This window comes from Megalobrama amblycephala, linkage group LG14, assembly GCF_018812025.1.
Source record: "Megalobrama amblycephala isolate DHTTF-2021 linkage group LG14, ASM1881202v1, whole genome shotgun sequence".
In the NCBI taxonomy this organism is placed as follows: Eukaryota; Metazoa; Chordata; class Actinopteri; order Cypriniformes; family Xenocyprididae; genus Megalobrama; species Megalobrama amblycephala.
Window position 1 is genome coordinate 6,227,150 of NC_063057.1, and position 17,696 is coordinate 6,244,845.

General features: G+C 38.4%; 1 protein-coding gene across 2 annotated transcripts in view; it reads left to right on the forward strand.

Annotated features, from left to right (window-relative positions):
* Positions 1-16,601, forward strand: part of rassf3 (Ras association domain family member 3) — a 45,280-nt gene extending 28,679 nt beyond the window's left edge. For both annotated transcript variants that reach the window (XM_048154922.1, XM_048154923.1), the window contains 4 exons: positions 8,561-8,668; positions 11,186-11,441; positions 14,568-14,683; positions 15,800-16,601. In XM_048154922.1, coding sequence (XP_048010879.1) covers positions 8,561-8,668; positions 11,186-11,441; positions 14,568-14,683; positions 15,800-15,949 — 630 coding nt within the window. In that variant the 3' untranslated portion in view covers positions 15,950-16,601. The remainder of the gene's footprint in view (positions 1-8,560; positions 8,669-11,185; positions 11,442-14,567; positions 14,684-15,799) is intronic.
* The last annotated feature ends 1,095 nt before the right edge of the window (positions 16,602-17,696 follow it).

A 17,696-nucleotide genomic window follows, 5' to 3' on the forward strand; every position in this document is an offset into this window, starting at 1 on the left:
TAAAATATGTCAGTGCTGTGAACTTGAAAGAAAAAGAAAGTTCTAAATACTCATAACAGTTAATTTAACTGAAGTAATTTGTTTAATTTAAGTTTGTCCTACTCAAACCAATTAAGTTTTTTGAGCGTTAGGCTTTACTGTGTAAATCTCACAAAACCATTCAAAAACATGTCATTTCACCCCAAAATGAAGAGAAATAGAAATTACTCCTTGTTTCAAGAAAAAGAAAACCTTTTTAGGGCCATTAAGTTCACCTTAAAAAAAGTAAAAATACTGTATTACTCTAATAGGAATCATTATTAAAAATTTTGACAATTACAAAACTAAAATGTGACCTGGACATGTACTTTAAGAAAAAAACTCTAGTGGTGACAGACCTTCACATGAGGGAAACTGTTTACAGAAGCTGATGTGAAGCAATCATGCTGTTTACATTGTGAAATTTTACAACAAAATTTTCTTCAGACAATTTTTGAGCTATGTGTTGCTCCGTTTATACCATGACAAAATTCTTTTTGTGCTGCTGTTTTGTCTGAACTCAAGTTTTATGCCCTTGCATCACAGAATGAAAAGAATTTCACTGTTTGTTCATCTGTTATGGCTCACAGTTACATGAACACATCGACAGGGTTGAGCAGTTTCAGATCCTGCATTACACAAAACCAAATTATTAAGAATTCAAAACAAGGTCTGGAGCAATATTTTTGACTGTTTAGGAAAGCATCAGATTACATCGCTCAAGTAGGCCACTGTTTGTTTTCATCATCTTGAAGTCCGGATAAAGAGAGCATTGCCATTTAATCTGATTAGCCCACGAAGTACGTCATGGAGCAGTATTTGATTATCATTCAGGTGTGTGTTCCTTCAGTGGCCTATTACAAGCTGCCTTTGATGATAGAAACATTTAAACAGCACCTTCTAAAAGTCTGCACCTATTTTCCAACATAAATATTTGAGTCAATGTGTGAATTAACAGCTGTTAAACTCTCAAGACCCCTGTCAAACTGATTGCTTTTGAATGTCCAAGAGGCATTTGATTTTCCTCATGCTTTGAAAATAGGTCAAAAGTTGACGTTTTACAGACATGCACATCCCACTCTCTCCCTCTCATTGTTCGTGGTCACGGCTCTGTTAGACTCATGTGGATCCACATGTAGAGCATCTGGTTGCAGTTTCTCAGAGAAGAGCTGTAATTACAGTTAAGAGGACGATAAGACTAGATGAAAGTGGTTGTTTCTTGGTCTTGCTATGTTATGGTCCATTGGCTTAATGTCACACAAAACCTCAGCCCAGTCAGCAGATAAACTCTCCAGCTGACATTTGGAGCACACAAAAAATTTTTAGCAAAAGAAATGTGTTCTGCTTGTGTTTCAAAAATAAGGCCCAATGTTCGAACATTGCCATTGAATTACAACAATAAATCTGGTCTTAAAGTCTACATGTACAGTAACAGTCTTTGCATTAACACAACATGTTGTGTGGTATTAGAACTAGAATGGTTCTTTATTTAGTCAAAGTTTGGCTCATTTGCAGTTGTGATGATGGACTAGGTCATGTTTTAATTTCAAAGAAAGCTCTGTGCTGTTAAAGATCTCTGTTTTACAGTTGGAGATATGGATCCATCAGGAAATGGCGCTTAGACTCCAGAGTTTTCCTCGAGTTTTATCGTTTCCTGGATTTCATTAGATCTAACATTCGGCAGTTTTGTTCATGCACTTTATTCTGGATAAATATTTGTTGAATCTTCCATTATCTCTATAATTTTAATACCTAAAATGGCCTTTAGTCCATCCATCTCAGCTTGTATATATAACTTTCATGTTGTTTGAATGAAATCATTTACTAGAAAAAAAAAAACATACCCACATTTCAGTGAGAAGATAAGGCACACAGTTTGGTGAATGTAACTTTGAAACCAGATACGTTTTTTGAGTGCATAGGTCACATGGCTGCACCTGGCATGTGTCACATCTGATCTCAGCTTCTTCCATTTTACGCCTTTCTTTGAACTCATTCCTAAGCCATCACTCCTCTGGAATGACATCATCGCTGAGCACTGTAGTGAATGTGTCCTATATCCCATGAACAAAGGTGCTTTTTATTCTCATTATCTTCCCAGCTTTTTTTAATGTTAGATTCATGACATTTTTAGTGCAAAATCTTACCCTTTTTTTTTTGTTTGTGTTGCTAGATCAACAATTTGTTTTTGTTGTTAGTTGCAGATCTTCAACACACTTAGTTGAAACTCTCCATACTGGGTTAATTTTTGTCACAAGTAATTGTGCTCTGAGGGTACATCCTGTTAATGATAAATTTGAAAGACTCTGTTTGTTCTCCAACTGCAAATTAACTGGACATGGCTCTGAAGGGCTTTCAGGCTAAAGGAGGCCTGTTTGACGTCAAGTATCTTCCCCCTTTGGCATATATATTACCAAGTATATCAGATTTGGCGTTTTAGCCGGATATTTTCTGGTTTGTGATTTCATATTTCAGCTTTGTGTGGCATCTCATTAATCAAAAGCAGATGAGCGCCAGCCACAAAGTTCGAAAAGCCCTCTTCAGTTTCTCACAGTTGCCCACAGCCGTGGCGAGTGTGCAGATTTCTTCAGAATTATGACTTGGGACGTCATACAGTGGGGGTTGTATTTCATTCTTCTCTGAGCTCAGTGAAGGCCCTGTACTCCCCATCTGGCCTGACAGGTTTGTTATGATCAATCGGGCCGCCTTGGTGAGTCAGACAGCTCCACTTCCTCTCTTTGTGAATCAGCCCAGGATCATATTTAATTCTGCGTTGTGCATGAAGGATGAGTCTTTTTAGTTTGTAAAGGGCTAAAGTTCCTCACTTTCTTAAGAAGTCTTCTCTCCGAGAAAAGCAACAGGCCTTTTTTCACTGTATAGAGTTGCTTTCAGTTGCTATCAAAACAAACCACACCCTGTTTTTATGTTTCTGCTCATATCCTATGTTATCAGTAATCTTTGAAGCTATGTTTACCCATAAATCCCAAGCAAGTCACAGACACCTTCTTGGGAATATTGTGAAGTAAGTTTGAAGGTCTAGAATGGCCCTACTTGATCAGTGAAAACTCTGAACTTTGACACCAAGCTGTCAGTCATAAGCTACTATCCCAGCAGAGCTTTATGACGTTGGGATGGAAATTGCTGGAAGGCATCAATCAAGCTTTCCAATGAAAGCAGCTTGTATTATTGTTGGCCTGTCTGTAGGGGAGAGCAACAGAGGAGATGAAAGATCTTTTCTACGTTCTTACCTCACATAAGTAGTGTCGTTCAGGCACGCCTGGCTTTCATAATATACATTACGGTATATTTCCCTTGTTCCCTTGGCATTCCTTGAAGACATAAACAGAGTTATGAAACTGTAATTTGTAGAAGGAAGTTTAAGAGAACATCGAGGGTTAAAGGACAATGTCTGATGGGCGTATCAAGGCATATGTGTACTTCTCCATGTGAGGTGATATTATACTACTTCTAATAAAAGACACCCATGAGTCATATACCTGCATGGATAGATAACCGCATGAACTTTGCTGGTTGCGAAAGAACCAAAATACTTGTTGGGACTATTGCAATATACAATTGATGGAGATTTACAGAAAGAGAAAAACAAAAGATGTTATAGCTGCATTTCCACCGCAGGAACTTTCCCCAGGAACTAGGGACTTTGGGGTGGTACTCTGTGTGTTTCAACTGCAGGGGCCAGGGTCTAAATTAAATTATGGGTAAAAATTTCCCCCTCAGAAAGTCCCTGCTCATGAGGCAGTAATTTTTCAAAGTTCAAGAACTTTCAGAGGTGCTGATTGGTTGACTCCACACAGCATTTTATCTCAACCACCATTTCAACCACCAACTCTGTTGTGGGGCGTACAGTAAGAATTGTTTGAAATTCGAATCAACAATGGACTTTAAAAACTACGTCTGATGGACCGACAATGAGGTTCAGGCTTTATTAAGCTTATATGCGGAGGACAAACTCCAGCAGGAATTGGAAGGTCACATGCAGTCCTACGTCACCGGACTAATCTTCACGATACTTTAGACCGCGATTGAAAAACAGACAGCAATAGGTCTGGGGGAAAAAGTTCCTGAAACAAATTGTTCTGGGTAATTTCGGTGGAAACATGGCTTATTTTTCAATGAGTTGAAGATTTGAGGCAACAGTGATTGTAGTTATTGCAACTCAACACCCCTTAAACTGTAAATCCCAAAATTAAAACTCCAGAATATGACACTATTTGTTTCATAACATGAAATAAGTGTTGTCGGTAAGTTGATGAGCTTTGGTGTGAGTGTTCACCACACTGGCAACAAGTTCCTTGGTGGTTTCTATTCCTCTATTCTTGTTGGCCATGGTTTCCTGTACTCTGTAAATCTCCCTGCAGTTCTGACTATTCTAGAATCACATCATGCAGTCAAATCTGCCCACTGTCCCACTGAGTAGGAAGTCACACAGAATGGTCATTTTTATGCCTTTGGTTGTCAAACAATCGCCCAGTGACTGGAGTCCAGCCTTTGGTTTGCATAATGGTATTGACCGGTTCTGCTGTTTGCTACAGAATTCTCATTAGCTGAGGAATGTGTTGGGGAGGAAAGGTGTGGTGACCAGGGACTTCCTGTGGGGTAGGGGGAATGGGAAGGGGCTGTTTTATTAGAGCTTGCAGATCAGTGTACATTGGCAAGCTTGATGAGTTGCAGTCATTATAGGCGTGCCCAGAAATCCCCTGCATAATCTCAGCTAAAAATAAAAAGCAGGTCGACTTTTGATTGTCTTGTCCGCTGAGCCTTTTTCTGATGGTCACGCTCATCTAACTGATTTGTCAGTAGCGCAGATGATATTGAGTGCTTTATCTGCAGAAGTCAAGAGTTTGTCAGATAGGAGTGCCCCTGAAAAACCAGTTTGGTCGCACCTCATGTGTCCTGCTCCACTTAAGTCGAGTATGCTGTGACCACTAAGTGTGACAGAAATCAGCTAACACATGACTGAAAACAAGGAACAAAAACCCTAACATTACCACATGCCACACCCTCCTGTCTTGCTTATCAGCTCACTAAGGACACTATGGGGCCTACAGAGTGCAGAGTTTACTTTCTCCCTTTAATGTTTTGACTAATGTTTCTTCAAAGTTCACTTGATTGATTTCTGATAAGTAGAGACGGCCCGGTCGGAGCTTAAGGATACCTTTTAACCTGTTCTTCTTGTTCCCTGTCCTCCCTGAATGTGTTGCTCCACATTAGAGCGAGGACACAATCCCTCACTGCAAGGGAGGTAGAGCTGCTTTTTCTGTCGCATTACCTCATCGGGCTAGTGTTTATTTTGCCTTTGTCACACTCTGCTGTGTAGAGGCATCCGTGTTAACCCTGTCCTTCCTGGTTTAGTTCTGCCCGGCCTTCTGTTCACATTGCTGATGGTGTCTACTTTTCCAAACATTATGTCAGCAGTACCTTGACAAACCACCCTTAGCTAGACCAATCAATGTCAGCTCCTGTAGGACTACACTAGCTGTTTCCATCACCTTGTTTTCATGTGGATTTTGAAGTATCGCATCAGAAACGAATGATAGAAATGGCAAATTTAGAAAAAAAAATCCCTTCATTCGCAAAAAAAGTGTTTGCGATCGCTTGGGGTGGTTCTTGGCTTGTGCAAAAAAGAGTTAATGCGAATAATGGGAGATGGAAACGCATTTGCCAAATAAATTCTGACTTAGCAAACGTTAAACCCTCATGATTGTCCGTTTCCATTGGTGTTTTATTTACTGTTGGATACTAGGTTACCAATACCACCATCATCTGCTTGAACAACCTGATGGAAACACACCTAATATGCATTTTTTTTCTCTCTCTCTCTTTTTCAAACTTTTAAAAAATTCGCTTCACATTTGGATGGAAACCCAGCTATTGTTGAAATACCATGTTAGGGCACAAAAATTAAGCAGGCGTCAAGTCTCACTATTACTTTGTGGGCACCAATCAAAGTTTACATGAACGACATGCACGGTTCAGCCTGGCTAATGAACAACCCTCAGAGAGCTGATGGAGACCACATCACTGAACCCATAGGCGGTACAAGCTGATGTGGTAAGCTGCAATCCCTTGCATGCACTCAATGGCTCAACAGGCCCCGCAGAGATGCTCTCGCCCCCTCATTTTAAAAGCTCTTACTAGCTTTTGTTGTGGTGAACGTAGAATTAATGGGCTCTCAGCTTGTAGTTGTGACTTCTTATAACAGTGTTGCTTCTGGTTCATTGGTCTGATCTGAAAATGTGACAGAAACCTTTTAATAATAAAGTCTGGGAAGTATTGTTTTCCATTCTCATTTTTGCTCGTCAGGATGGTCACATGCTAAAGTCGATTCATCTTCGATACTGAACGCGATTTTGCGTGGCTTATCCGTGAACTACGGCTCTGTCTATTAAAAGGCGCTCCATTTGAAAGCAGGTGATGGCGATTTAGCAGTAATCAGGGAACCGGCTTTACTGACGAAATGCGCGTGAGAATCGCATGCGATATATCGCCCAGCCCTACTCTGTCATTAAAGGTTTGTTCTATTGGTGTTTGTTGTGTTCTCTCCAATATCATGAGCCACCTATCCAAGCAGTCTTGACCATAAGATATCTTATTGCACTAGTTTAGCAGCTGTTACTTGGTTAATCTGTTCCCCATTCAGAGCTCTGAGGGTACTATGATCAGGTTAACCAGCCAAAGAATGAGAGGGAGAGTAACACAGGAATGGATTTTTGAGCCAATGGACTGTTCTTCCAAACTTGAGATGGGTCAGGATTAGTGGGTTTATCAATTTGTAGCAGTATCTCTTAGGGGCTGTTTACACAAAACTGTTTTCAACTAAAAACAGAAAACATTTTATGCGTTTCATGGCTGTTCATTTACACAACAACATAGTCTTTATTTACAAAGTGAGATCGCCAACTTCTGACCTGGCATGCATAATACAGTGTTTTTAGTAAAAAAAAAAAAAAAAAAACGTCCTTGTTGTGTAAATGTACCCTTAAGGTGATGGTACACGGGGCAACTTTTTGAGCAGTGTTGCCAAGCGATGTTGCTTGGGCACTTTCCCATTGAGAATGGGCAACAAATTTCTATCTGGATATTTTAGATCAAAATTTGTTGCCCATTCTCAATGGGAAATTGCCCAAGCAACATCGCTCGACAACATTGCCTGGCAACATTGCTCAAAAAGTTGCCCCATGTATCATAACCTATCATAACCTGCTCTGCTTTAGCATACTAACATTCGGCATGGGTAAAACCCTCTCTGGGAATTAAATTATAAAGTGAATTTAAATATGAATTCATAAAAAACATATTTATAGTTATTTATTTACAGGCATTTTGTTATGTTTTCCTATTGTAAGGCTACTCTTACTGAAGAAAAAAATAATATAGTCGATTTTGAAAAGTGTAGTGCATGGAAACATGTTCATTCTAAGAGCTTTAGTGATTTATTATAAACTTAGGAATTTAAAAAGGTGTTTAGGCTTTAATTAGATGTTTTCTGGGTATGAAAACAGTGAGTCATGCACTGTAAAGTTCATTACCAATGCACGCAACACAAAACCACCTGTCATTCCAAACTCTCCAGGCATTCTTGGCGCTTGCAGAAGGGGAATTACGGCTGTCTTTAAATGGATAGTAATGAAAATTCTGTCATCATTCACTCACCCTCAGGTTGTTCCAAACCTGTATAAATTTCTTTCTTCTGCTGAAGCAAACAGTTAATGACTTAGTAGTATAGAAAAAAATTATACTATGGAAGTCGATGGGGTCCATCAACTGTTTTGTTACAGAGACATTCATTCTATAAATTCATACAGGTTTGGAACTTGAGGGTGATTAAATGATGACACAATTTAGATTTTTGGGTAAACTGTCCCTTTAACAGTTCACACACAGTATTCAGCCTCTGGACTCTGTTAGCTGAGAAGGTCCTTGTCCATCAATGTGTTGTCACTTCAGCCCAGGACTGTTCCCTTATAAGGGGCTCTATGCTTTTGTTTTGAGCTTTGAACGCTCATGAAAGCGGATCAGCTTCTCTGTGATATGACCATGTAAGACCAGAGTTCAGTGCACTGCACGGGTTTCATACAATATTCTGCTGGTTGTAACTTTCAAGTGCTGTATTGTTCCAGGAATGTGCACTATTTTAAACACTTAAAGGTTCGTATTATGGTCATGTCATTGGCTTAAGGAACAAGATGCATTTAAACTTTGTATGACAAATTAAAAGATTGAAAATGCAAATAGTTTACCCTGCTGCTGTCCACTGCGGGTTTGCTTCATCTGAGAAGTATTGCAATTATCTATGTCATTATGCTACACATGGATGTCACCAGTTAAGAGGATGGATACGTGGGCTGTTTTGGGCTCCCGCATCAGGAGCAGGCTCATGACAAAGAAGCCATTGCTTTGAATGGCTTCATTATTCAGCAGTACTGGAGTCGTACCTCTTCTGCTGTCAAAATGAGCAACGGGTTGACCTGTGCTGACCTTTCTGTTTGCTAAATGCTTATATTCACTATTTGTGTTTCAGGATGTGGAGAAAGAGAAAGAACTGCGCACTCATCTCACTCACGAGGAGATCAGACAGAAGGTCGAGCAGTACAACGCAGATTCACGTGACCACTTTAAAATGACACTGGTGAGTTAATGATCTCTGGGTTAAATTCAAAACATCAGTGTTAGTCAGCTCAGATCTCCAGAAAAAATAATCGAGAATTTTACTGAATGTCTTCTGGATTAAAATTTGTTTTACAATAACGCAGAAAGCTATTTTTGCCATATGACAAGGAAACCATAAAACGTAAAGGACCCTCATGACACCAGAACTAATTCAGGCTGTCAAATAGAATAACCCAAGAAAAATCTTTAAAACAAAAAACCTGATTAATATTTTATTGCTTTTTGCTAAGTGGTTACACCTTTAAAAAAAAAATGTCTAACCTATACAAATAGCAATTTTAATGACATATATATTTTTTATATAGATTTTACTTTTTCGTAAGTCTCAGACTAACAATTGTCCCTTTAATAAAAGCTTTATCATTGTCCATGTCGTAATCTGTTTATCATGCCTTCAATGTATCATGTGACAGCCATAAGGACTGTGTTGTCAGAACATCAGACTTTACCGCTGTACCTTTGTCCAGATTGCAGCTGCTTATCGCAGACTGCGTCTGTGTTGTTTAGACTTGAGACTGGAATAGACTTAATTGAGCCACCGTGGCACAAACACTTTGTATTAGTATATCCGACATTTTACTCATTAAGCGTCCACAGTGTCTTGGATCATTAAGTTTAAGACCTGTGTTCAGTGGGGTTGTGTGTCACTGTGGTGGAGAGCAATGCATTGAGTTTCAGAGGAGGTTTGTGAGCTGTAATTACACCCCCCCGTGTCTCGCCTGTAGCCTGCAGTCACGGCTGCCATTTAGACTAATGAGCTTACAGACAGAAGAACTTCAAATCTGAGCTCCATCTGGACGCAGTCGGATAACATGGCAAGATGTGCTCGACAGTGTTGAGGGAGCTGCTTTGAAACCGAAGCTTGTCAAGCTACAAGCTATCATATCATATTAAGCAGTTCAACTATGGTTAAGTTGTCCTTTAAAAAGCAGTTAATGACACTTTTAAGTTATTAAGAAAAACCTTAAAACATATACAGTAAATAATGATTATTTGATTTGGTCAAAACCAAAGCAGTATTTATTAGGCAAAAAAACTGAGGATCATCTACTTATACTCATAAATTACTTTAAATACAACTATAATAAATGCAGTGTTGGGGAAAGTTACTTTTAACAGTAATGAATCACAAAATTGCGTTACTCCCTAAAAAAGTAACTAATTGCATTACTTGTTTACGTTTTATGGAAAGTAATGTTACTTTTTCTCAACTGGGCTGGGCTGTTTGTAAAGGCCAAAGTATACTTCACTTTTTGCACGTACGCAACGGTCAGCGTACAGTGCGTGTGACACAAATTTTGAACGTCAGAAGAGTAAGCGCACTGCCCGATTTTTGTAACCGCACAGGTCGCATTTAATGTTTTTGCTGAAAATAGTTTATCCACAAGGTGGCAACCGTGCCCTGAGGGCGTCGATTCACAAGGTAGTCGAAGAAAAACTGCATAAACGGAACAGACCGGAACGCATGCAAGCTACAGTAACAATGGAGACCTACATAGATGAGAGATTGTGCAAAGAGATTAGAAAGTATCCTCATTTGTACAGCTCTAGCATGAAAGAATACAAATATATTTACATGGGTTGTAACTCGTGGCGAGAGTTTGCTCAAAACTGCAGATGCGTTGTGCGTGTACGAGTCAAATGAAGTATACTTTGCAAGGCTGTCCATTCGACTGCGCATATGCTAGTGTATGTGTAAAACAAAAATGAAATATACTTTCAGCTTTATAACAACAACATTTCTATTTTTGGCAAATGTACAGGCCCTTTCACACCAAAAGTGAAAATGAATAAGCGAAGGAGATGCACAGTAAAGGGCACAGTTCAAACAAACAAGGCTTTCAGCTGTGCTGCTATTCTGTAATACAGAAAAATAGGACACAGGAGAAGTAAATTGAGTAAATGTATGCTCACATTTAGTAATAGTCTAGAATAACCATCATGTTTACACATTGCACACAACGCTTCGGCACTTACTCACAATTTATTTCAACAATTGGGGACAGGAGAGCTGCCAGTCAATACATGGGAAAACAAAGTAACTTGAAAAAGTAACTCAGATATTTTATTGTAAATTTTAAAGCAATGCATTACTAGTTACTTGAAAAAAAGTAATCTGATTACGTAACTCACGCTACTTAATGCATAATACTTAATTACATAACTTATTATCCCCAACACTGAATATATGGCATATTTGTTTTGAATCAGTTCATTGAAATTACCTGCCTGAAAGGAACCGATTTTCTGAAATGAATCAGACTTTCTAACTAATTAAGAGAGTCATTCTTAGAAAATATATTTGATAACATTTGTCCAAACTAAACATTTGACAAACTGTTGCTCATTTGAGAAAAACGTACTTGTAGTTAGCTAACCCTCCACACTGGTGATCATTGATCAGAACAGAATTTTTGCTGTTTAAATCATAAAACTGAATGTCTTTCTTTGTATTTCCTCTGTCTCTGTTATGCAGAGTGCTAACGGCATGTACACAGGCTTCATCAAGGTGCAGATGGACCTCCGGAGGCCCATCACAGTGAAAGGAGGTGGGGCTGGAGGGCTCAAAGGTCAAGAGGCATTTTACCTTCCGCGCGGCTCCATAAACACCCTGCACATCAGCAGCACTAACACGGTGCGACAGGTGATCGAAGCCCTGCTGAAGAAGTTCACCGTGGCCGACAACCCCGCCAAGTTCGCCTTGTTCAAACGCTTCAGCAGAGAAGACCAAGGTGAGACACGGACCATGAATGTGGAAAGTGCATCAGCGTATGTGTGCGTACAAACCAGCACTAGCGTGGTAATGACTCAGGACCCCTTGTGTATACAGTATATGTTTTGGCAGGACCAGATGCATTCCTCGAATAGGTCAATCTCAGGAACGTGTGTGTATTTGCGGACGTTCTTGGCTTCTGGCGCACATACATACAGGACAGGCCTGTTACTCTAAGCATATGTGCACGCATGTGCCAAGAATACACCATGCCAGCGTAGTAAACACACATACACACCAGCTGTTGTCTGTGCCAGCCTGTTGAATGCAGACACTAACCAGCCTCGTTCCCCACATTTCATTGCCATACAGGGATGTTCTCAGCTGGGATGGGTCAGGATGATCAACTTGACTAGTTTACTAGTGACTACTCAGTTTTGAAGTCAGTTTTTTCAGTGCTGTAACAGTCAAAGGCTCGCAAACGGTGAATTCCTGAGCATTGGCGTTTCCAATCCATCTCCTTCCTCTGACAGACCCCAGCCACTGTCTCAGCCCCCGTTGACGTCACGCACACAGCAGGAAGCCAGACACACATATGGCTCAGTGATTTTAAGTACCTGCTTTCGAAATCTATGTGCTGGGTTGGAATGTGCTCTGGTTTATTTGACAGAAACGAATCATCACAAGAATCGACTCATACGAATCATTCATTCATGAATCAGACTACACTGCTGTGCATGTTTGTTTTTGCGTGCAGAAAGTAGGAAAGATGTTATCTTAGTATTATTTTCCTTTATGCAGTCTTTTATCTTAACTCATTTAATTCAGACTGCACATTTAAAACAAAATGACTTAAAAATCACTGTTTATCATGTCAAAAAATATTACCTTATAAAAAAAATCTCAGAATTAATTTAAAAAATGACTCCATACTATTCATTAAATCCAATTGTCAAGTGAAAATATTTATTATATATATATATATATATATATATATATATATATATATATATATATATATATATATATATATATATATATATATATATATATATATATATATAATACACTTTGTAATCCAAATACAAAAACAGAATGACTGCAAACTCAGATTTGCACTGTTAGATTTATTTATTTAGTTACGTAAACTTGTCTCATTTAATTCAGACCAAAAATGTAAAACAAAATTGCTTAAACATCACACTTTATCATGGAAAAATAATTTTGAATCCCACTTTTAGTAGATCCATATATCCATACTATTCATTTTTATTACTTTATTTTTTACATCTTATTTCATGTTTTTGTCTTTTTATAATTATTTTTAATAAATGCATATTTCTTTTCAAGATTTCACAGTTTTTAAACCTAATATTCTCTAGACAACTGTCTTATGTACGTGTTTTAATATACTACATTTTGTTAATGATCCAAATACAAAAATAAGACTGCAAACTCAATTTTGGTTCACCGTGGTACAGTAGATTCAGTTGCAGTGAATTGATGAACTGAGCGTCGTAGTACTTTGGGGAGATATTATGCTCATCTTCAGTTATTTTGTAGGAGTGTGTGCAGGAGCCAATAAGTGTTGCTGCCAATGGGGGAATTTTGCTGAGGAGGCCGTCTTGAACACTGACGTCTTTTTTTTCTTTCTACCGTCTGAGACGGAGCATTTTCATGAGTTCTCGCCACCGTGAGAGATCTCCAGCACATGCTAGGAGACAGATATGCGAGACGTTGTGTTTTATGGCTGTTTTTAATGCGTGTAAAAGGGCCGTTGAGCTCTTAAACACCCCGTCTAGACTGGAGGACTTTAAGAAATGCTAAAGTTTAGATGCTGATAAACTCCCATCTCAGAGCTCATTACAGAAACAGACAGACCCTTATGTGTGATATCACAGCGGTTCAGCCTATAAAGGAGCATGAATCAACCGCATTAGTGTAGACATAATAACAGCCCTGCATGTTCTGATTAACCCCCGCTGAAGGCAGGAGGAAGCCCTCGTTAAACAGGAAGTGAGATGAGAGATTCCTCAGAAATGAAGAAATGCAGGTCTGTGCCCTCTTCCACACTCTGAGTGGAGAAAAATCTCCCATAATGCTGAAGTAAACACAGTAGTTCTAGAGAATTACCTTTTTGTTCCTGATATGAGGTGGTGCTCTTCCTTTTTTTGAGCTTAGTTTGTTTTTACTGTGAAATTTGGCCTGAGATCAACATTCATTAGTTTGGCGTGTCTTCCTCTGTGCTGTGGCGGGCCATTATTACTATACAACTGGATGTTTTAATTGACATGAGTTTATTATATGCAACTTTTCAGAGAGGGTCTCAGTTACTGTTGGTGCTGAAACCCTGTCTGGGAAGTTTTGTATCTAAATTAATCCTCTTTAAATTTGTCAAGTCACCATTATTTATATCATGCTTTATACAAAACAGATTGTTTCTAAGCAGCTTTACAGAGATAAACAGGAGAATAATTATTATGTGACGCAAACAGACTTCAATTCTGCTGTGAAGCAGCTCTAAAAAGACTAGTAAATAGTAAACGGTTTTTATTCAGGTGAAATCAGTTTAGTGTTGATTCATTTCGGTTTAATAACTGTAAGTTCATCAATTATGAAATGAGTTCAATTCATCTGTAAAGCAGCTCTGGAGAAGAAAACATTGATTTCATCATTCAGCTCAGTTCAGTTCTCACCCACTAGTGTTGGCGCATTCAAGTCAATAATATTGCTGATGAATATTGCAGATGAACCAACATGGTGTGGTTTAATTCCAGATTGGGTATAGATATCATTCAGAATATTTCATCCAGTTCCTTGTTATATCTCCTAAAGAACTAAAAAATCCAAAATAAATTGTGTATTTTAATAGTCAAGACACATTTCCAAAGTTTTATTCCTGTACTAAAAACTATGCATTTATTGCAAACACAGTTATTGATCTATTCTGAGTCAAAATGAACCCGAATGCATTGAGGTTACAGCACCAACACTAAACAAAAGAGTAAAAAACATCAGTTCACCTTCCTGATGCATCCCTAATCTTGCCTAATGTAGTTCAATTTTTTTTTTTTTTTACTCTAAATTGTCTGGTCATGTGAATGAAGTGCCTGTGATGGTAATAGTGTGTGTTTTGTGTCCACAGTGTACACCTGTAAGCTGGCAGAGGAAGAACACCCTCTGTTCCTGCGTCTGGTGGCGGGACCCAGCACTGACACGCTCAGCTTTGTCCTAAAGGAGCAGCAAACCGGTGAAGTCATGGTGAGATTTCTCTATATATTACAGCCAGCAAAAAGTTTAAGATGTAATTGAATGGTTGACAAAATAGAAAATATATTGACTGATATATTGATTTATATGGGGGGCCTAATTAATGTTTTAGGCCTCCCTTAAATAGGTTTAGTGATGTCCCTGGTATTTAGTGGAATGTGTTTAACACATAAAATATTGGATCTTCAGTTCCACACACACAGTAGTATAGATATTCTATGATGATCCAAGAAAAAAACAGCAGTGGTATCGGATTGGGATCGGTTGATATTCAGAATGTAGGTATCGGATATGGATCGTTTTAAAACAATGGTATCAGTACATCCCTAGTTTCTATTTTACAGTGAATCTTAAATAAATAAAAGCCATTTGCGGCATTTAAGATTCATACTGGTTATTTATTTTATTGGAGTGCACTAACATTTTCATTCAGATGTTTAAATGATTGGAAAAAGTATCACCTGAAATTATCTTTTAAAATTATTATCTTGTATTAATCTTAAATGACATACACTATCGTTCGAAAGTTTGGGGTCAGTAAGATTTTTTTTTTTTTAAAGAAATTAATACTTTTATTCAGCAACAAAGCATTAAATTAATTAAAAATGTCAGTAAAGACATTTATAATGATTTTTATTTCAAATAAGTGCTGTTCTTTTGAGCTCTGTATTCATCAAAGAATCCTAAAATAAAATGCATCACAGTTTCCATTAAAAATATTAAGCAGCACAACTGTTTTTGACATTTTTTTTTTCATGTTTTCAACAATGATTTCTGAAGGATCATGTGACACTGAAGACTGGAGCAACAATGCTGAAAAAAATTCAGGAATAAATTGCATTTTAAAATATTCCAATAGAAAAAATATTTCACTGTTTTTAATGTATTTTTGATCAAATAATTGGATCCTTGGAGAGCATAAGAGACATAAGAAACATTTATTGACCCCAAACTTTTGAATGGTAGAGTATATAGTTTTTTTATTAATTATTTTACTTTTTTAATTCACTTTGTTTTCGCCATGAAGATAGCCTTGATGCTCATGACATGGCATTAAAAAATGAGTAAGATGAAGTAATTATAACACATCTTCCTCTTGTTCATCAGTGGGATGCCTTTTCCATCCCCGAACTGCATAACTTCCTCCGAATCCTGGATAAAGAGGAACAGGACCAGGTCTCTTCAATAACCAGACGCTACAACACCTACAAAGAGAAACTGGAGGAGGCCATGAGAGCAGTGGGCGGCCCGGGATAAAGCTTACATGCCGAGAGAAGGAACTGTAGCACTGCTGCCTCTAGTGGTCACTGTCTGTAATGAACACTATTAGGTGTCACTGTGCCAAGTGAACACCCTGTCTCAGAAACTCCGAGGAGAGCACTGACCTCCCAGAATGCACCTCAGGTGCCATATTTACCCCTCCGCCCTCGTGATCTTTCACAGTTTCGGCCGTCGCAGTTATTTCTGTATGTTTTCTGTTCTTTTACCTCCTGAAGTTGTGAACGACGCAAACGTGAAATAGTTTTTTTTTTTTTATTTAATTGTTGGATGCTGTGGTTTGTAAATATTTCTGTTAGTTGTTTTAATTTATGTGGGTGAAGTTTTATTCTTTTGTTTATTTTACTGAAAGAGTCTTATTTTATTTCAAATATGCTTATTGACCAGAAACTGATGGAATTGGGGATTGTTTTTGTTTTATATTAAATACCAGTTGACTCATAATGTGCCCTACCAAAGATAGTGTTGGCATTTGACAAATGTAGCATGAGACCAAACGGGACAGGAAGAGCATGTTTGTGATGGAGAAGATTGAATGTGATGTAGGGGAGGAAATGAAGACTAAAGCAATGTAGCATGTCATAATCATTAGTTGCTGAACGGATGGTATAAATGCAAATTAGAAACCAAACTTGCATTTTTTTTAAGTCAGAAAAGTGTGCATAAGCATTCTTAGGTGATGTGCTGGAATTGGAACCGAACGGATTTCAGGAAGTTGGAAAAAGGAGCATAGAGGATGTCGGAAAGTATGCGGGAAGTGTCACGCAGAGATTGACTTCTGCTCTAGACCTGACTGATGTTAGTCAGGGTCAGACGCTCTTTCTCAGTGAATGATGGGTCATGGTGACCTCTGGTTTGAGCAGATAATTACAGTCAACAGGGCATTTGTTGTTCAGTAATGGGTGCCACTTCTCATCAACCCATTAAAGAGGACGTCTTCGAGGCAAATGGCTGAATATATAAGTAATGAAGTTGTTTGTTTCGATGCTACAGCCTGAAAATAGTAGATTTCAGCTACGTCTGTCAAGTTCTACTCATTGCAGTGTGATCTTCCTTTCTTTCTGTGATTCAGTGAATATATGTGTAATCACACTGGTCTGATTTGCTGTAGCAGGAGGATGCATAGTTCTGCCAAAAGTTTATTTTACATGCATTTCTTCATGGCATGGCGATGTAGCTGAAATCGTTACTATTGTGAGGTACAGTAAATTAAACGCAGATTAAATTTCTGTCACTAATTACTCACCCTCATGTCGTTCCACATCCGTAAGACCTTTGTTCATCTTCGCAACGCAAATTAAGATATTTTTGATGAAATCCGAGAGGTTTTTTTTATTCCCCTAGAAACCAACGTAATTACCAGATTCAAGGTCCAGTAGTAAAGACATTGTTAAAATAATCAAGGTGACTACAGTGGTTCAACCTTGATGTTATGAAGCGACGAATACTTTTTGTGCACAAAACAAATTACTTTATTCAACAATTTAATCTCTCTCCTGTCATTCCCTTATGCTGTTTATGTTGTAAACACATTGCAGCGCTTCCTTGTTCTATGTCAGTTCGCCACGCGCGTGCGTCATGCTGCTCACGTGAACATCGTCAACCAATACGGAGTCTGCGTTCTGACAGAACACGGAGACTGACGGGGGAGAGATGAAATTGTTGAATATTTTTGTTGTTGCGCATAAAAAGTATTCTCGTCACTTCATAAATCTAAGGTTGAACC